The sequence below is a fragment of the Gossypium hirsutum genome, chromosome D05, assembly GCF_007990345.1.
Source record: "Gossypium hirsutum isolate 1008001.06 chromosome D05, Gossypium_hirsutum_v2.1, whole genome shotgun sequence".
Lineage (NCBI taxonomy): Eukaryota > Viridiplantae > Streptophyta > Magnoliopsida > Malvales > Malvaceae > Gossypium > Gossypium hirsutum.
The window spans coordinates 5,218,642-5,238,481 of NC_053441.1; the positions used below are offsets into that span (position 1 = coordinate 5,218,642).

Here is a 19,840-nt window from a genome sequence, read left to right on the forward strand (position 1 = left end):
CAAAAATTAGTGAGCCAACGTTGGCTAAATTAGCTTATACATGTCATTATAATTAAAATCAAATCATCCAAAATTACCAATAAAATCAATGGATAGTGTGATATATCTCCGACAAGTTTCCAATCCAATCGAGCTTCCATTAATCTGTAGGGTAAATAAAAAAAACAAAGACGTAAGTAATGAATGCTTAGTAAGCTCGTGTAGTCTTTAATCATATCAGTTCTTTTAAAATATGAAATCTATACATATTAAGGATAACCCAATATTGATACAACGATACCCATGAAGCTATATTCATCAACTTACAATGTGAATAAATCCACAGTATCACTTAAACATATTATCCCAAGCTTAGTAGGATTTTATATAACTTTAACTCTTGATAATTCCTTTATTTTCATTTGCATTTCTTTACTTTCCACGCTTGTTCCGTATGCATGTCACACAAGTCATAAACATATCATTCAACCATGGTCACAAGCTAGTGCATTTACCCAAAGCCTTTCCCGAATTGATCACATGATAAGTCATTTCATAAGAAAATTGCTTAATTTAAACCTTAATATTTTTTCATGAGCAGTAGCATATTTTCCCTTTAATACTTACCAATTCAATGCATCATATAAATAATTATATTACCATTCAAGACAACTCCCGATATTTTACCTTTCGAAGAACAACTTTCGAAGAACAACTTACGGATATGAGTACATCGTTTTCAGAAGCCCGAAGGCTAAACTTAAGCTCATGAGAGCTAAATAGATAGTAAACACGAAAGTCTGCAACAAATGCTAAACCTCGATTTACTTAGGTAATTTGTCGTCAATTCATCCTTTTACATTTGTAATGCCATAACCCAGTTATGGTCTTATCCGTCAATTCATCCAGTGGCACAGAATGATTGTACTCAATCCCGCGTTCAATCCAAACTGGGTATTAAATTTGATAATATATTTCCAATAATAATTCAATTCCATGTTTTCTATTACCCTTATTATTTTTCATATTTATCCCGTTGAATTTCTCAAAAATTCGATGGATTTTCAGAGGTACACTTTTAGTGTACAAATCTGAGTCCGTCAAATCATATTCATGTGCGTACATTTCCATTTCAGAGAGCACACTCCCGCGAACCTCATCCTTACAGCGGGATTACCAGTCCAGGCTAAATCCCCTGTAATATAAACTCATAGAGTATTGTCGGGATTACCAGTCCAGGCTAAATCCCCTGCAATGACAATTACTCTAATGAGCTTGGATCTGAATTATCAGTCCAGGCTAAATTCAGACCCTAATTCGGATTACCCGTCTGGGCTAAATCCATTTTTCACATATTCTTTGGGAGGGCTATATCAGGATAGGATCACCCGTCCGAGTCAGATCCTTTTTTTACCGTTAATTCCTTTTCAGAGATCCATCGAATTTTCCTTCCATTTAACCGGGATTTCTTTCCCTTTTTATCAAATATACCAATGTTTCATCAATTTTCATACAATGAACATTCAAATCATATTCACATCAAATAACATACATTTCAAGCATTTAAGAATATAATTCAAGTTATACGAACTTACCGGGCTAAATTGCAAAAATACCAAAATTCAGAGACATTTTGGTAATTTTTCATTTTTCTCGAATTTCTACCCAATCTTGATCTAAATTAATATTTCATTCAATTTATTAATTTAAATAATAAAAAATTCATTTCATACAATTTGGTCATTTTTGACATTTTTATAAAATTATCCTTAAAATTTTATTTTTATTCAATTTAGTCCCTAAACCTAAAACATATAAATTAGCTATTTTAAAATAAACTCATATTAGTTGAATATTCACATATATTTTTCCTCCTCTTTCACTCCATTCCACATCCTTGATATATACATAATACCACTATTTACTTGTTTACTCATAACAAGCTATTCACTTGAGTCATAGTCACTAAATTAATTATATCTTAAGCTACAGAACTCAGAATTGAGATATGAAAATTTTCTCTCAAACTAGACTCACATATCTTCTTGCCATAAAATTTTCAGAATTTTTGGTTTATCCAATAAATACAGTTTATTCTTTAAAGTTTCCCCTGTTTCATTATTTGACAGTTTCGACCCCTCTTCACTAAAAATCAATTATCTCTTTTTACAAAATTTGGATGATGTTCTCGTTTGTTTCTATTGAAAATAAACTCATTCAGGATTTTAAACATATAAATTTAACCCTCTAATTATTTTTATTCATTTTTTTATGAGTTTCCAAAGTCAGAATAGGGGAACCCAAATTCATTCTGATCTTGTCTCACAAAATTTATTATATCTCATGATTTACAATTTCATTACTTACACCGTTTCTTCTATGAGAAACTAGACTTAATAAGATTTAATTCCATATTTTTTTAATTCTCTAATTCGATTTCCATAATTTATGGTGATTTTTCAAAATTAGTCTACTGTTGTTGCCCAAAACTGTTTTAGTGTAAGATGTTTATTACCATGTTTATAACACCCTTATTTTCATTCTCTACATTATTTCTCATCACTTTCTCTTATTTTCTCTTCACTAACATATCAAGAACATAGGACCATATCTACGAAAACTTTACATTAACATCATTTCCATACTTTTTCAATAATATCAAACTTAAAAATATATTAAAATATTGATGTTCTTACCTTGTCATATTGATTTCAATATTTAACTTGATTTTCTCTCTCCTCCAGCTTCTCTTTCTTGAATCTAACTTGATATTCTAGCTCCCCATAGTCTCCTTGTTATCTTTCTCTCTTGATGGATATGGAAATTCTTTTGATTTCTAGATGAAAATAGTAAATTTTTTGTGGAAAGACCAAATTGTAAAAAAAATAAAATCTTCTTTCTTTCTCTCTTTTTCTCACGTTGGTGCATGGAAAAAATGGTGGGTTGGATGATTCTTCATCTTCCTTTTCTTATATATATACTAAATAAAATAATAATAAAATATCATTTAAAAATTAAATTAAAATATTAATAAACTAATATTTATTTATTTAATTAATCTAAAATATCTCCAAGATCATCATTATCTTCTAGATTTCTCTCTTCTAATTGACCATTTTGCCCTTATGATGTTTTAAAATTTCATCCTTGAGTCATCACTTAATTTTATAAAATTGCGATGTAGTCCCTCAAAATTCTTCACCTTTTTCAATTTGGTCCTAATCCATCGATTTTCCTTAGTTTCTAGATCATTCCACCCTTAAAATATTTACACCATTGGTCCTTCAACTTTTTCATATTCACACTTTAACCATTCAAATTTTAAGTATTTACTCTTGGGCAACAAAATTTTTCTCACTTTTGCGATTTAATCCTTTCTTGAACTAATATGTCATAATATACTTCCCAATGTTGATATAACTCCAAAATTTCCCTTTTTTGTCGCTTTATTTTCTTATTTTATTATATCAAAAATAATATCTTACTGTAAAAATTTTTATGGTATTACAAGAACTATCCTAACTGGGTTTAATCATAAGCAAATTGTGGATTATTGTGATACAATCCCTTTCTTTCACTATATTGTAAACATGTGTATGACTATTGTATAGAAAATTTTGATGTGTGTACCTTTTAGAGAGAGAAAAAAAAGGACATGACTAAATATGCTCAATATCATGTTCAAATTAATATTTAACACTTAGATTGGTAAATAAGTCCACAAAAAGACATGATTAATAAAAATATTGATACTTTTAATACTTAATTAAAATATTTTAAAGTTTAAATCAATACTTTGAAGGCATTTAAAGCGATTAACCTCAAAATCCAAATAATTTAATTTTTTTAATATACAAATGTACTTAAAATTACATATAATTTCTTCTCAACTCTTAAATAGAAGAAGAAATGTATTTTAACACACTCAAAATTACGTTATCTTATACTGACAACAAAATTAATATCAACAAAGTAAAACAACTTAATTTCTTTTCTATCCACCTGCCATCACTCTCTTTTATAACTAACTAAATAACCTAGAGAAATACTTAAAAAGACATTGCTAGGTTGGCATAAAATCATGCACTAAATTTTCAAATTCTAGCTGGCAGTTCTTTGAGATAAGTAGTTGAAAATAAACGGTGGTTTCTAATTGAACCTGGTCCATTTCCCAACCGTAACAGGAAAAATAATAATTTAAAAACAACCATTTTTCCTTGAAAAAAATAAATGACTAGGGATTCGAGCATTGTTAAATAAAGCCAGCACAAAAACTCAAGGATAGAACGGAAGCAGGCGGCCCAAGCTTTTCTTTTCTGCCAGCAAAACTAAAGTAGTCCATTCATTTATCTTCCAATCATAGAATTTCCCCTGCTCACTTGGTCCTGACTGACCATTGTTTTTGCGGTTTTCTTTATATATTTTTTAAATTTAGAAATTATTTTTTATATTTTAATTTTTAAAAATTTAATCTTTTTATTTTTTTTAAATTTCAAAATTTAAGTTCAATTAAAATTATTTGTTGAAATTTATAAAAAAATTAAATAATGCTTGATTAAAGTGGTAAAATTAAATATTTTAAATTAATTGTATTATGAATTTAAATTTCATAATAATTAAATTTTTATTAATTCTATATAAAAATATAAAAGGAACCCTAATAAAAGTAATAAACTCATTTTATATATAAAAGAGTATTTTAGTAATTTTCAATTATTTTGATACTTAATTCATTTGTTATATCAATTTCATCAGAGGTGATCATGGGTCGGGCCGGGCCTATACAAAATTTTAGGCTCGAGCCTGGCCCAGTCCAAAATATGGGCCTAAAAATTTATCTAAGCCCGCCCAAGAGAAAATTACTAAGCTTGAGCCCGGCCCGGCCCATATTAAATATATATATTTGATTAAAAATAAAAATATATATTTAATAGGCCCGGGCCAAAAAAGTTTTACCCGAGTCCTACCCGTTTTCTAAACGGGCCTAATTTTTTTACCCAAACTCATATTTTGGGCCTACATTTTTATCTGAACCCTCTCATTTTTCGGGCAAGCCGTCGGGCCAGGCCGGATAGCCCAAGCCATGATCACCTTTATAGTAAAGTAAGGCTTTCCTTGAAAAGAAAAAGGAACAAAGCTTTGCTGGTATAGTTAAAATATTAACGACTGGCACAATTTTATATCTAAAAGATAAGTGATGAGTTAATTGCAACTTAAATCCCTGTGTATTTTTTATAAGTCCTTTCACCTTTTATGTTTACTAATTTAGTTTTATAGTTGTTCTCAATTTAGAAATAACTTAATAATATTATCTACATTAGGTTCTATATGTTTTTAATTACTTGTGAAAAATATTTTTTTTTTATTTTTTATTTATAAAATTCTAGTAACATAAAGATATTAATCTCTATATATTAATACTTAACATATAACTTTAACTAATTAATAGATAGATATTATTAGATTTAAATGTTTTACTAATAAATATTAAAGAACTCAAGAAGTAAATTTATTAACCGAAAAAGAATTTAGTCGTGCCCGAGATGAGAATTCAATCTTCAAATTCGCTTGTATGACACTGTAGCGTGTATTGAATTGTGTGAACTTAAGATTTAATTGTATAAAAAATATTAAAAATCAGATATCAAATTAAAATTTAAGTATATTAAAAGAAACTAAATTTATTTTTAAATATCATATTAAAAACTATATTTTAAATAAATTGAAGCCATTTTGGATCCCTAACGTTACGTAGCCCAATAATTAAACCCAAATTTATCACTACAAAACTGGTTCATGTAGGCGAGCTTTTGGACCCACCCACTAATACCCAAACCTAGCCCTGAAATACTCTTTAATTATAGGCTAAAAATGAGCCACATATACTACCCTACCTGTCGTTACGGTTACACGCCATGTGTACTTCCCCTGTCCTGCGTGCCCGAGTTTTATTAGAGACTTTTGCCCTTTTTCTCATAGATGCTGAAAAAAGCAACCTCCAATTTGTGAAGCAAGGTTTCAGAAAAATTCAAATTCACAAAAGAGAACGATCGAAAATACCACTAGTATTTTGAAATAAGCTCCAATCCATGGCTACACGGTTGATCTATTCCAGACTCTCACTCTCTAGACTCTCGTAAGTTCATATTCTTTCTTCTGCTTCTTTGATTCGTATTTGTTACGGTTAGATTCTTTAGATTCTTCAGCTACATATTCGAATTCGACCATTCATGAACTGTAAGAACCTATACACGGTTCTTTATTTTCTTTTCCATTTGTCGGAATCTGAATTCCTCTGATTGGACTATAATGTTAGCATAGGTTTTGTTCTGTGGAGATGAAAAAGTTGAAAATTTTTGTTCTTTATTGTTGCCGAATGGATTAAGAATTTTTATTTTTTATTTGCACGGCTTCTCCTTTGCAATAAAACAGTGCAATGGGTGGACCCAAGAATGGAAGATTTCTTTCAACAGAGTCTAACAAGATTGATGAGCCTTTTAAAGTTGAAGAAGCAGAGACCGTGAATGTACCTCCTCCTCCTTCTGAGAAGGTGCTAGTTAGAACTTTTGGACCTATATATAGTCATTTTATTAATGTCGGGTTCTTTTAATTTATTATTGTGCATGCATTACTTTCGACTTATTGTTATATTGTTCATTTCAGCTGCTTGTGTTGGGTGGAAATGGATTTGTTGGCTCCCATATCTGTAGGGAAGCTTTGAACCGTGGTCTGGCTGTTGCAAGCCTCAGCAGGTATTCTAATTTTATTTCCAGGATTTCTTTATAGAACATTATGTTTATTTCTCATGTGGGCTCGGTTTAGTAATGAAGCTCATGAACTAATGGAGTTTGCAACTATGTTATCTTGCATGATGAGAGTACATAAGAAATTTCAAATTTCTGATTGTTATACAATGTTTTTCAGAATTAAATTTTCAAATATCATGGAAAGTGACCAGTCCTTTTAGCTTTAGGGGCATCTAATTTTGTACTCTTTAGCTGGAAATATTCATCTGGACGCTTTCTGCTGTTATTTGCATCTGTATTACAAAGATTGCTTATTTACCATCCCCCATGATATGCTTCCTGTTCTTGTTACAAATATGCTCTGCTCATTACGCTAATGCTTTCTAGTACAATGATCAAAATTTAGAGCCTAGGTAATGATACCCTACATCATTTGTATGTGAAGATACCTTATATTTTTCTGCTGCTTTCCATTTTCGTCAATTACTGGTATTTCTTCAACCCCTTAATTTGGTTGCTTCTTTCTATTAGGTCTGGCGGATCATCTTTACATGACTCTTGGGCTAAGAATGTGACATGGCATAAAGGTTTCTTTCCTTTATTTGCTTTGCTAGGTGTTATTGGTTACACATTGTGACATAGCTAACATGTTACTTCCAATCAGGGAACCTTCTTTCTTCTGATTCGTGGAAGGAAGCTCTGGATGGAGTTACATCTGTTGTATGTAGTCCCTTAATTCTGCAGATGACCTAACATCCAAAAATCAAATCTGAGCTAAATTTACTTGCACGGCTATACACAATGGTTCCATATTTTAATTATGGCATTCATATTACAATTTTCCTGGTTACTTGCAATTCAATTTGAATCTTACTCTCTTCTTTGACATTCTCTTTTTTTCCTGCTAATTAAGTTTAATTTTTTAGATCTCTTGCATTGGCGGTTTTGGATCTAATTCATATATGTATAAGATTAATGGGACTGCAAACATCAATGCTATCAGAGCTGCTGGAGATAAAGGTATATAGATTATTGATCTGTGATGTGTCTCCTTTTGTGACTAACTTCACCCCTTCTGGGAAAAAGAAAAGGGAAAGGGAGAAAAAATTAACGAAAACTTCAAAATGTGTCAGTGTTTTGTTTCTGTGTGCTTTTCATTTTTATTTCTGGGCGATTGCCACCAGTAACTTCTTCTTGGACTTTTTACCTTGTTTCTGTTGGGGTTGACTTTTTATATTTTGCTTTCAGGTGTGAAAAGATTTGTTTATATCTCCGCTGCTGATTTTGGCTTGGCAAACTATTTACTTAAAGGATATTACGAGGGGAAGGTACACTTTTCTCTTTGCTCTCGGTTCCTGATGACCATTTGCTCAGGTGTCTATTTTGCATAACATTATTGTGTGATTTTATTCTTAGCATTCTGCTCAAAAAGTGGTAGATTAGCATGTACATTGAAAACTTTTATTTTGATAACTGATGGAATATGTGGCTCAAGAAGTCTTGTGGACCGCCTGCTGATGGAAAATTCTCTTTTTCTTGTCCTGTTTGGTGTAGAGAGCTGCTGAGACAGAGTTACTCACGAAATTTCCGTATGGAGGTGGGCTTTGTGATTCACTTGCTGTAATTTGTGCAATATTCTGCACCTAACTTCCACATTGCTTCTTATTTCCTCTTTTATTGCTAATAGTAAGCTCTGATAGTTTTGGTTTGGCTGGTAGCTTGCTAGTAATAACATGAAACTATCATCATCTAGTAGTTATGGTCCTTTACCCTTTAAAGATTTTGCATTTTCTATTGCAGGAGTGATTTTGAGGCCTGGCTTCATTCATGGAACTCGCACTGTTGGAAGTATGAAGTTACCTCTAGGCGTTATTGGTTCACCACTGGAAATGGTAAATCCATGTGGTTTTAAATTTTACTTGCCTTCTGAATGTAGTATTCATTTGATCTGTCCCCTGACCTAAACCAGCAAAATGAATGGGTCCAATGATGCCTCCTAGTTTGTAGGGAGTAGGTGAGAGTAATCGGGCATTTGATGCGTGATGAAGTGCGCCTAGGTTAACTGCAACGATCCATGTTGGTGCATAAGCTTTCGTGGAAATTTGTGTTTGAAGTTATCAACTAATGAGATCACTTGTATCACTGCAGGTTCTTCAACATGCAAAACCATTGAACCAGCTACCACTAGTTGGACCCTTGTTCACTCCTCCCGTTAATGTTACGGCAGTTGCCAAGGTTGCAGTGAGAGCAGCAACAGATCCAGTTTTCCCCCCAGGCATCGTAGATGTCTATGGAATACAACGATTTAGCCAGCAAATGTCAAGATAGATGAGTTGAAATTTGAGGTTTGCGTTGTTTCCTTTTTTTCAGTATAAAGCTATTGAAGGTATTTAAGTGGAGGATTGTAAATTCTTGTGATGGTCGCTGCTGCGTTTAAGAGAGTGAAGGAAACAAGGTCAATAGCCCACTCACTCGGGTTCAATAAAAAATTCAGGCATTAGCCTCTATTATAGTAGAAGAAATTTAAAAAAGGCTGTTTTGTGCTTTCGAATTAAGCCTTCTCATGATTTTACTCAACAAAAAATCTCCCTTTATCTCCATACTAAATATAAAAAGGTCTTTTCTTTACTATATATGCGTATTGCTCTGTTTCAGAACATCTTTTGGAATTTATTAATATTTTATTCATAAAAATATTAAATAAATGAGATCGAAAATATTTATTAAATTAGTTAAAAGTTTAAAGTCCAACTTTAAATTTTATTATTTATTATTATAAATGGTGAAATTAATAGTGTTATATATTATGCTTCGTTGTGCGATGTGTCGATTGGTGTGATTGCAGTTGAGGAAAATGAATCAGTATAATTAATACATGTCGATATTTTCACTAATGTCAAAAAGGATTGATTGTTCTACTTCAATATTAAAATGACTGATATGATTAGAACCAATGCGAAACTAACTTGTAATAACGAAGGTTGTGTTGGATTTTTGGACACATTTTACCTTGCTCTCTTACTTTTATTATTAGGTCAAACTATCTGATAAGTCCTTTTATTATTGATACACAGAATTAATTTAATCTCTCTATTATTAAATAAATTAATTTAATCAATATACAATTAAAAAGAATAAAATAAGATCAAATCGAAATAAAATCAATAATTATTGTTTAAAAAATAACTTTGTTATTTTTTATTTACAGTTTAACTCTAAACAAAATATTTCATCCACATAAAGGTTTTCAAAATAAAATTTTATTTAACAGACTTTTTTTAACCGTAAATGATAATTTTATTAAAATTTAATTTAATCTAATTATTTTTAACGACAAAAAAATAATTTGATTCAATAGATTAATTTAATAATATTTAAATTATAGTAGCATTAGCAGGAGCATTTGGGGCTTGTAGGAGTCCGGTATGAGTACCCAATGAGAACAAAAAATCAAATTTAAGAAAGCTCCATTAAATGAATCTTCTTGCCGGGAGAAAAAGAAACACGAAGCAGTTTCCCATAGTGATAAAGGCAGTGAAGGACTGGAAGAAGCAACAGAGGAAGGGGAAAGGAAATAGAGAATGAATCATAATCGGCAATCCAACGATGGGAAGCATGATGATGACTCTGCTCTCTCCGATTTCCTTGCTTCTCTCATGGATTACACTCCCACTGTACTCGTTTTTCTTTTTTTTCTTCAAAAGAAGGGAATTCCTATAATTACGTTTCTGAACTTTTTTTTTTTCAAAATTCATTGCAGATACCTGACGAACTGGTGGAACATTACTTAGCCAAGAGTGGTTTTCAATGTCCCGATGTTCGATTGTAGGTTTTTCTCTCTCCTTTTTTTTTTTTTACTTCCCATTTCCTTTTATCCTCTGTTTAGCTGCCCAACCGGAAATTTTCAAGAAAGTATTTTCTTTTATTTATAAAAATTTCAGTTAATCTTTACAGCTTTTATTGGTCTTCATGATAAAGAGTCCTAATTTCAATCTTGCTTTCCTCGAATAGGGGTTCTTATCGTTCGTTAAGATGGTTCTAGGGTTCCGGGTAATGGAAAATTTAATCCTTCAATTTAATTATCGGTTGCCTTCGGAGTCACCCTACAAACTTCAATTACTGTACTTTGTGACGAAAAATGAGACAGATGCAAACCACTAATTTCATGTAGTCCGCAAAATCCAAAAGAAAAGAAAGAAGCTTTATACGGTTGCTATATTGCTTGCGGTTCTACTGTTAAAAGAAAAAGAGTGGTGTGTTGGGCATGATTTTTCCATTAATTCTAGCTTTATATTTTGCTTTTGCAGAATAAGGCTTGTAGCTGTTGCTACTCAAAAGTTCGTTGCAGAGGTTGCAAACGATGCACTTCAGTATGGCACCAAATACTTTTTAACTTTTATTCCTCTGTGTGTTTTTTCCATGAAGGAACAAAATAGTGTTGCATAACTTTTATTCCTCTGTGTGTTTTTTCCATGAAGCTTTTCTTATGTGCAATGGAAATGTTTATAGAAAAGAGTAAATCTTTTGGGTAGTATCAGTTTGGATTCGCTCGTGTCAAAGTTAGTTTGATTATGACAATTTTCGATCCTAATAATGTAGGCATTGCAAGGCAAGACAGGCTGCAGTAGTGAAGGACAAAAGGGAGAAGCAGCAAAAGGTGATATCCTTTGATGCTTGTTTTTAAAGTTTCCGAATTCCTTTCTCGGTATGTCTGACCCTGTTGTTGCAACAGGATAAACGCCTAATCTTGACAATGGACGACCTCTCCAAGTCATTGCGTGAGGTAGGCATTCCCGTGACTTGTTCAGATGTTTTAAAAAAAAATGGTCATGCCTTTTTGTTTTTTGTCTTCAACGACTAAAGAGTATTAATTTCTCTCATCATTTTCGATTGATATCCAGAAATTATTTGATTTTGTGTTCTTTGAATGAGCAGTATGGAGTGAATGTGAAGCAGCAGGAGTATTTTGCCGATAGCCCTTCAACAGGAATAGACCCTGCTACTAGAGATGAATAGTTGGAGTTAGAATTATGTTATTACTTTGTTGATGCTGCTGGAAACCTCCTTTATGGCCCTTTTTTACTTGATTGCTCAGCTTAATAGACTCGATTAACATTTACAGGGTTGTGGCTAATAATATTTCCAGTCAATGTGTATGTGAAAATTACATTTTTTTTCCCGTTAATTGGTGGTCTAAAGAGAAGTTTTTGTTACCTCATTCCCGAAAAATAAGTGACATTCAACTATACAATCTATATTAATGAAATGCTAATGGCTTAGATGAAGATGATATATTGACAAAACTTTCCTAACATGCTGCCATTTTTCTGTACATATCGCAATAATTTACACAGAGGTGTCTCCATCAAGGCAAATATTGCTCGAGACACTCTTTCAGTTTTTGGAAAGTTACAGGCTTTGAAACAAACGAGTCCATGCCGTTTGCAAAACACTCTTCAGCACTCTCCGACAATGCATTTGCAGTCATCTGCATTTATACGTAACATATTTTTATCAGTGTGCATAACATGAAGACTATCGAGGCAGTTAAAGTGATGAACTCACCGCAATTATGGGGGTATGCTTTGGAGGTGTACAATCTGGTTGTAATGAATCAGAAGATGTTGAAGGTCTCTCTATCCCAGCCTTTGCTGCTGCATCCCAATTACCAGTTTCCTCAAAGGAACGAATCAATCTTGTAGCTTGAAGGCCATCCATGACCGGCATGCACACATCCTGCAAGATAGAGTTCGTAAATGGTTGCTAATAAGCTCTTAAAGTCAATAATGCAGCTTTCAGAACTAGAATGCAGACGTGATATTACACCTTTCAGACCGTAAAACTTGAGCAGATTTAAACCTTATCGAAAGCAACTCTTATATGCAGTAGGGAAGGAAAGAGAGGTAGGAATTGAAAGATCCTGAAGGAAGTACCATTAGGACAAGATCATAACTACGGCACTGAACAGCACGGACAGCTTGGACACCATTGTTCACAACATCTATTGTGTGGCCTAACTGCTTCATCATTGACTGTGTCACCAATACATTAATTTTATTATCTTCCACCAGGAGGATTTTAGGCTTTGAGATAGAATTTGATACTTCTTGGCTGGTGTTTAATGTGGACTGAGAACCGCTGTCAGATCTCCCCTGCCTCTCAGCTGGTAGCTGAGGCTCACTTATCTCCACTTTCACATCCACCTCTCTGCTTGTCTCTGAGTAAGTTGACACATCTATGGAAGAAACTTTGTTCTCTGCGTTTACATCATTGTGATGACGCCTGCCTCTGCAAATTGCACTTTCGCTATCGTGGTCTGGGCTGTGACTAAATGAACATTCAGGCTCAGATGATATCTCTAAAGCTTCAGCCACAGAACAAGCATCCTCAACTAAATCCATCTCCTTTGCTTGACCATTACTCGTGGGAAATGAACAATAATTCTCTGAGAATCCGTTAATTTTATGTGAATTTACATGGCCAATATTATGTGCTAATAATTTTTGGGTTCTGCTAGATCCATTAGAAGAAAATAGAGAACCCAAAGTACGTGGCTGGAATTGGAAAAAGCCATTCGTTGCATCATCATCTGAGTCACCATGATCATCCATATCTGAGAGGTCATCCGGGTCATCAGAGTCATCAGAATGATCACATGATAGAGAAACCTTGTAAGGTAGGATAAACGTAAATGTAGAACCACAATGCACTCGGCTAGACACCGTAAGACGGCCACCCATTAACTCAACCTGCAGAGAAGGCATGGAATGTTAGGACTTAGGTTTTGTACCGGTAAGAGTATCAATCAAATCTCTGCAAATATCAACAACTTAAATATTTCAAGTAAAGGAAAATGTGCATAGACAAATATAGAATTACAAAATTCCCAGCTTTTCAACGATCAGGAATTTACCAGTGTTGATAGTAATGAGCTGTAAGTAAATACTTCAGATATATTGGCATGTGCAAACCAACAGTGTCTTAAAAAGGAACTAGAAGGTGCTGAAGACTCTGAAACAATTTATTTATATTCTAATATCAAATTATATGCTTTTCTTAACTGCAGAACTAGGATATTTAGTTAAACTAGACCTACTGAGATTTACATCATAATTATCTGATCTGCTAAACTGGTTCTTTAAGCAGAAGCAAGAAGAGGGAAGGCAACTGTATCAATTGTGGAGAAAAAACATTATTGTTGATGGAAGGAAGAATTCACCAGCTGTTTACATATTGCGAGGCCCAGTCCTGTCCCACCATACTTTCGGGCATGATCGGCACTGACTTGCATGTACTTCTTAAAGAGTGTGGGCAAAGCATTTTCTGTCACAGAGACAGGAGAATGTATCAAGTTCTAACAAAACCTCTGATTTTTTGCGATAATGTAAATGATTAAAGGCGAGCATACTCGTGTACCAGGTATTCCAATCCCAGTATCATATACATCACAGCGAATCCAAACTGTTGTTTCAGGTAACTCTGCTTGCTCCTCAGTTACATCTATTTTTCCATTCATTACTGGAGTACCGGGTTCACTTTGAGAACGGTTTTGACAAGAACCTTCGTGTTTCTTACCATGAAATCCTCTCTGATCACTGCTAGTTTGAGACGTTGATGTACATATCTCTTCTTTTGGTACATTAGTTGTGGTTTGATTAGCAGTTGATCCATCAGACCCGTGCTGAGATCCTTCTTTTGCAAAAGGGGGCTCTGGTACTACATAAAGTTTTACTCCTACCTTCCCTTCATGTGTAAACTTGATCGCATTGCTGAAGAAAAAGAAAGGTTGTTCACATAACATGCAAGAAATTAAAGTAATGAGAAGTAATAATTCAGGAAGATCTTCTCAGCATAATTGTTAGAATCCTTCTTTTCCAAATGACAAAAAGAACTAAGCACATATCATCTAATTCTCTAAACAATCAGCTACAAACAATGTTTTCATGATAATCTATAGGAAACCTCAAACATAAATCCTGACTTCTCATAGTTCAATACCTGATTAAGTTGGTGAGAATTTGTCGAATTCTTAGCACATCTCCTATGACCTGAAATCAATATATAAAAAGCTCCACAAAATGGGGGAGGATGAAAAAAGGAACTTTAATTTTTAAATTAAAAACTTGAAGGAAATGTGTCGTATGACTCTTACCTCAATAGGAACATCATCTGCCACATTTCCTTCCAAGGTAAGAATCTTTTGCAATGATGCTGCAGCTGTCTGGAGAACATGCTTTACAACCTCTCTTGGTCGGAATTTTGTAGCCTCCAACTTCATGACACCTAAAGAAATAGCGAAAAGAAGATACATTTAGAAATTCCAATATATGAGAATAAAAACCTGCCATGATTGAGAGCATCGAATTTTGAGCCAAAAAAGCATGATGTGATTGTGAATAAGAAATAGAACTTTCTAAACATGCACTACAAAGATCACATTTTAAGGCCAGATCTCTCAACCTTGTTGCTACATATAACTAAAACACTGTTCAAGTTCTGATTCTTATGTAACAGTAGTATTATTATCATTCTCAACAGTTGTGGTGACCAAAATAATGAGATCTATGAAATTAATATACACAGTTGAAAATTGAAAAATAACAGGTTTGAGCTTTTCATGCAATTTTGGAGTAAAATCCAGACCTGATTCAACCTTGGAAAGATCAAGGATGTCATTTATAAGTTGAAGGACCAAATCTCCTGAAGATAGCATGACATTTAACAATTGTCTTTGCTCTCGGTCAAGTTTCGTTGTGGCCAAGATCTCTGCCATGCTAACAACCCCAGATAGAGGAGATCTTATCTCGTGAGACATGGTTGCCAGCATCTGTTTTGCACGCATTGTCTCCTCTAGAGAAAGTGTAAAAAGAAGGCAAAGAAGAGTTAATTCAGCGCTTTAAAAGGTATAGCAAAAGAGAAATTCACAAATATTCAATTGTCACTGAGTTGATGAACCTGTTATGTGTATGGTTCTGTTGAGTTCTGTTTCCTTTGCCTTTTGTACCGCAATCTCCTCTCGTATCTTTATCATCCTTTCCCTTTTCCGTACCTATACAATCAGAAACATAAATACGCATTTTTCTCCATTTCAATTAATAGCTTAAACAACCAATATGAACAAACAGAATGTACCTGATCTGTTATATCCATGCCCATGTAATTTATACCAATAGTCTCCCCTGCCTTGCTAAAAACAGGTTCCACATATATCAAGAATGTCTTCGACCCAAATAGTTCTGTCTCAAATGTGATTTCTCTTTTTGCAGGCAATCCTTTATCCATCACTTCTTTTTTAAAATCCTGAGACTCCTTAACACCAGATCCAGTAAAAATTTCCACATCTGTTTTTCCTAAAATGTCCTGAATAAAAGGGACTTACTGTGAATAAAAGGGACTGCAGAAGGTGAGGAAGTTACAATCAAAAACTATATTACAACAACAATCGTGCTCACAACCAATACTTCAACAAAAGATTATCAAACCTTGAATAAGAACTTCTGGTGCAATAAATTACCTCCTCTTGTAAACTTGGAAAATGGTTATAAATAAAGCGATACCGCAGCTCTTTATCCTGGAAGTCGACCAAACAGGAAGTTTCATTAGTTGAAAGATTATACTGTCTCTTCGTACTTCAGCTAATTTTGGAAGTTGTACTCGTTGGATATCTAGTTATAGGCAAAAGATTCGAGTAGTAGCTCAAATCAGCATATGAGGATTCTTGGCATAAATGATTAGTTTGATGATATCTCATCTGCTGAAAAGATAACCTATTTAACAACTTTTAAATTGACATTACTCACAAGTTCAAAGCAATGAATTAAGAATGTCCATGGAATAAAGTTTAATTGTGAGGCAGCTTCTTATATCACTAAATTTCTCTTGATTACCTGATGGCCGAACACAACCGGTGCAGTTTGAAGGACAAAATGTAAGAAGTTATCTGCTCTTTTAAGAATTTGGGACAACTCTTCTACTGGTGAGGACTGTTTTTCCAGATTTTTTATGCTTTCCTGCAACTTTTCCTTAAGTAGCTGCTCTCTCTGCATGCTTGCTTCCAACATTTTCTCCAAGTGCATGGCTCGCTGTTTCCAGTATATGACAGTATCATACTCGGCATCAATTTCAACTCTTTTACTTGGAACTACAACATTTTTTTTCCTCCGAGGAACTTCTTGCCAAATATCATAAATGCCATCCAGTATGGAAATCGAGCGTTTATCTCCTCCATACCTTTCCTCCTCAAAACGATGTTCCTCCAATATCTCTAATTTCTTGAGCTCAGATTCCTGCCTTTGCCTGCTTAGATTGTCAAGTTCTTCTCTAAGAAGACGAACCGCATTTGCTTGCTTATATTCCCAGTGTTTTACAAGGTATGCTAACTGAGACGAGCCCTTGTCTGTATAATTAGTTAGCTCTATAAGATGTTGGAAATCAACTATAGTTGGCTCCCCCAAAATTGTTACCTCCTCCAACATATCTTGGTCACCTCTTGGCTTTTCTACATTAAACTGCTTCCCAGCTTCGTGCTCAATATCTTCAGGCCACATCGAACAAAGGACTTCGACGTTCATGTCTTCAGTTGGGTCGGTCTCCATCTCACAAATCATGGAAATCACTTAACTACAACCTGTTTGAACTGTTGAGAACACAAATTATCATCAATCGGTCACCAATCTATGCTTCTGGTATGGATCTATAAAGCATCTTTAATCAGAACAGATCCTGCGGAAGAATGTTGATTTAAGAATGTCATGTATCCATGCAAAGTTTAAAATTAAGAAATATTAAGTACCGAGCTTTTAGCCTTCAGAATAAACCAATTGATTCTAAGGTTTCTCCAGCCTTACTACTTTATTTCAAATCAAATTTTATTTGAAACCGAATTACATGACAACGATGTGCAGTTCTTGGAACAGAAAATTGTAGAAAACCATGGCAAACAGAGAGAGAAAATAATAGATATGTTGACTGATGCGGAAAAACAGCAATTGGAGACGAAATAAACAGTAGAAATCTCTTTATTCGACGGAGGTCATATAAATTCCAAAAGTTGATAGAATTTTACATATTAAAAAGATAAAAAGAAAAGCTTTTAAATTTTCAGGAGAAAGGAATCAGAAGATTCAAAGTCATGTTGAGGAGCAGAAGGTAAATTTGGCTAAAAGTTTTGATCACTGAACGTTAGCAACAGCTGAATTATATCACATTCGAAACCAGAAGTAAAAGGAAAGTCGAATTTTAATAAGAATTCAAGAAAATGAAGCTGGAAAAAGAGTAAGATTCGTCAAACAGAACAACCGAAAACAGCGCCAACAATAAATATGATAAATTTACCCAGTGAACCAACATACTACGCGTTTTTCCTTTTTTTCTTAAATAAAAGCGAATTAGGCAATCAATTAAGATTAGGCAAATACAAACAAACCACATTAGTAAGCTAACCCTTGAGATTGAATCACATCCAATCCTGAAAAGAACAAAGCCTTGACGGACAAGAAGAACAAGCAAAAGGCTGACGGGAACATCCAAAACTCAATAGATTTTTCACTGTAGATCTGAGGAACAGCTTTTCTGTTCAGATATTCAGTCAACAGCCTTCAAATGCTAATGAATAACTCTTTTTTAATGCAAAAATAAAAAATAAGGGAAAGAAGAAAGGCTGAAGCGGCCAAGTTACGGGAGGAGAGAGAAAAACGAGTGAGAGAGAGAGAGGAGAGCATGTGACTGAAAAGAAAAACAAAAACAAAAATGTAGGAGAGAAGGAGCCATGTGCGATCGGAGGTCAAAAACAATAGATAATTCTCTGATTCTTGGCGGTTTTTTTTTTTTGGGTTCACTTAGTACTTCCTATGTATGGCTTAGCGGCCCTTTCCTTGTCCTTTGGTGTTATTTATTGGAAGTGTATTTTGCGGATGAAGTGTATTTTTTTCCGGGAGTTGTCTGCCTCTCACCATGGGGAGGGGGAAAAGAAAGGAGGGGGGATATTTTTTAAATCAGGGAGCCTTGGCCTCGCTGGTCCTTTCCCCCGCCCGCCTTTTAATATGCCTAGGTAACGTGATGGAACGGCGTGTGATTCCACGCGCAGAGGTGATACAATATAATGGTGTTTAAGCTATTTTATTTTAAAAATATATACATTTATAATAATTTTTATTATTTTAAATTAAAATATCAATTTAATTTATCTGCAATCAACGAAACTAAAAGAATTATAGTAAAATAAATAAAAAAATTAGACAATAATTAAAGAATATTTCAATCATTTACTTGGAATATAATAAATTTATACTTTGTCTTAAGTTGTTAATCACATAAGTTACAAAATTATAAGTAAAAGAATTACAGTATCTTATAAATTCTTTAAAGGTTACAAAAGAATAAAGTACAAGGATTTTAAGAGTTGTACAATGCTCTCTCTTAAATGTTCATAGTAAAAAATGTGTTTCATTAAAATTTTATAAGAAAAAATTGAGTGGGATAAAAGTTTAATGAAGGAAAAAGAAGAATAAGAAAATAATATTATATTACAAATTTTCTCGTTAAAATTTTTATCAAGAAAATTCATTGAGACAAAACATTGATCAAACATTGATAATAAAACTCTGCCTAGTGACTACATTACATTACATCTTTGAGGGGATGCATTCCAATATTGTATACTAGTCTTTCAAATGTTGTGGTTGGCAATGCCTACCGTTAAATTATCACTAAAACGAATTTGTTGAACTTTTATATCAATTTTTTTCAATATCACGAGTGAAAAATAATTTTGGTAAAATATGTTTCGATTTGTCACCTTTGATGTAGCCACCACCGTTGCATTATTTTTATATAAGATAGTTAACATCTTTTCCTTGAATATCTTCTGGATATGTTGAGCCAACAACTTTAGCCAAACATACTCTCAACTTCTCTCATGCATTGTAATTATTTCTGCATGATTTGAAGAGATAACAACTAATGTCTGTTTTGTTGAACGTCGTGATATGCCGGTAACTCTACATACAAATAAATATCTCATTTGAGATCAACCTTTATGTAAATTCGATAAATATTCAGTATCGGCATAGCCAACTAATATAGATATTGAACCACTCGAATAAAATAACCTTATA

General features: G+C 33.4%; 3 protein-coding genes across 4 annotated transcripts; 2 read left to right on the forward strand and 1 right to left on the reverse strand.

The window, feature by feature from the left end:
* The first annotated feature begins 5,896 nt into the window (after window positions 1-5,896).
* Window positions 5,897-9,354, forward strand: LOC107902801 (uncharacterized protein At1g32220, chloroplastic). The gene is made up of 10 exons (XM_041093255.1): window positions 5,897-6,115; window positions 6,412-6,529; window positions 6,643-6,731; window positions 7,257-7,312; window positions 7,390-7,445; window positions 7,652-7,745; window positions 7,974-8,053; window positions 8,280-8,322; window positions 8,526-8,617; window positions 8,874-9,354. The coding sequence occupies exons 1-10, from the start codon at window positions 6,069-6,071 to the stop codon at window positions 9,051-9,053; spliced, it is 855 nt and encodes a 284-aa protein (XP_040949189.1). The 5' UTR covers window positions 5,897-6,068; the 3' UTR covers window positions 9,054-9,354.
* Window positions 9,355-10,131: 777 nt separating this feature from the next.
* On the forward strand, window positions 10,132-11,938 carry LOC107906791 (transcription initiation factor TFIID subunit 10). 2 transcript variants are annotated; one of them, XM_016833902.2, is made up of 6 exons: window positions 10,132-10,399; window positions 10,486-10,550; window positions 11,033-11,095; window positions 11,325-11,382; window positions 11,458-11,508; window positions 11,661-11,938. In XM_016833902.2, the coding sequence occupies exons 1-6, from the start codon at window positions 10,307-10,309 to the stop codon at window positions 11,739-11,741; spliced, it is 411 nt and encodes a 136-aa protein (XP_016689391.2). In that variant the 5' UTR covers window positions 10,132-10,306; the 3' UTR covers window positions 11,742-11,938. The 2 variants fall into 2 exon arrangements, with proteins under 2 accessions (XP_016689391.2, XP_040949191.1); XM_041093257.1 differs by lacking the exon at window positions 11,033-11,095 and having other exon boundaries at window positions 10,135-10,399.
* A 20-nt stretch (window positions 11,939-11,958) lies between these two features.
* LOC107902800 (histidine kinase 5) lies at window positions 11,959-18,730 on the reverse strand. Its single transcript, XM_041093256.1, has 12 exons — window positions 16,613-18,730; window positions 16,240-16,296; window positions 15,858-16,085; window positions 15,681-15,774; window positions 15,369-15,575; window positions 14,878-15,008; window positions 14,724-14,773; window positions 14,142-14,494; window positions 13,945-14,048; window positions 12,659-13,474; window positions 12,291-12,461; window positions 11,959-12,213 (listed from the first exon to the last, which is right to left on the reverse strand). The coding sequence occupies exons 1-12, from the start codon at window positions 17,330-17,332 to the stop codon at window positions 12,091-12,093; spliced, it is 3,054 nt and encodes a 1,017-aa protein (XP_040949190.1). The 5' UTR covers window positions 17,333-18,730; the 3' UTR covers window positions 11,959-12,090.
* Between the last annotated feature and the right edge of the window lie 1,110 nt (window positions 18,731-19,840).

Coding starts and splice junctions, on each gene's coding strand:
- LOC107902801 (XM_041093255.1), top strand. CDS start 6,069: ATGGCTACACGGTTGATCTATTCCAGACTCTCACTCTCTAGACTCTC. Junction 6,116..6,411: donor CTCTCACTCTCTAGACTCTC/GTAAGTTCATAT, acceptor GCAATAAAACAG/TGCAATGGGTGGACCCAAGA. Junction 7,446..7,651: donor TGGATGGAGTTACATCTGTT/GTATGTAGTCCC, acceptor TTAATTTTTTAG/ATCTCTTGCATTGGCGGTTT.
- LOC107906791 (XM_016833902.2), top strand. CDS start 10,307: ATGAATCATAATCGGCAATCCAACGATGGGAAGCATGATGATGACTCT. Junction 10,551..11,032: donor CAATGTCCCGATGTTCGATT/GTAGGTTTTTCT, acceptor TTGCTTTTGCAG/AATAAGGCTTGTAGCTGTTG. Junction 11,096..11,324: donor GTTGCAAACGATGCACTTCA/GTATGGCACCAA, acceptor CTAATAATGTAG/GCATTGCAAGGCAAGACAGG.
- LOC107902800 (XM_041093256.1), bottom strand. CDS start 17,332: ATGATTTGTGAGATGGAGACCGACCCAACTGAAGACATGAACGTCGAA. Junction 16,086..16,239: donor TTCCAAGTTTACAAGAGGAG/GTAATTTATTGC, acceptor CCTTTTATTCAG/GACATTTTAGGAAAAACAGA. Junction 15,009..15,368: donor TCTTTCCAAGGTTGAATCAG/GTCTGGATTTTA, acceptor CTATTTCTTTAG/GTGTCATGAAGTTGGAGGCT.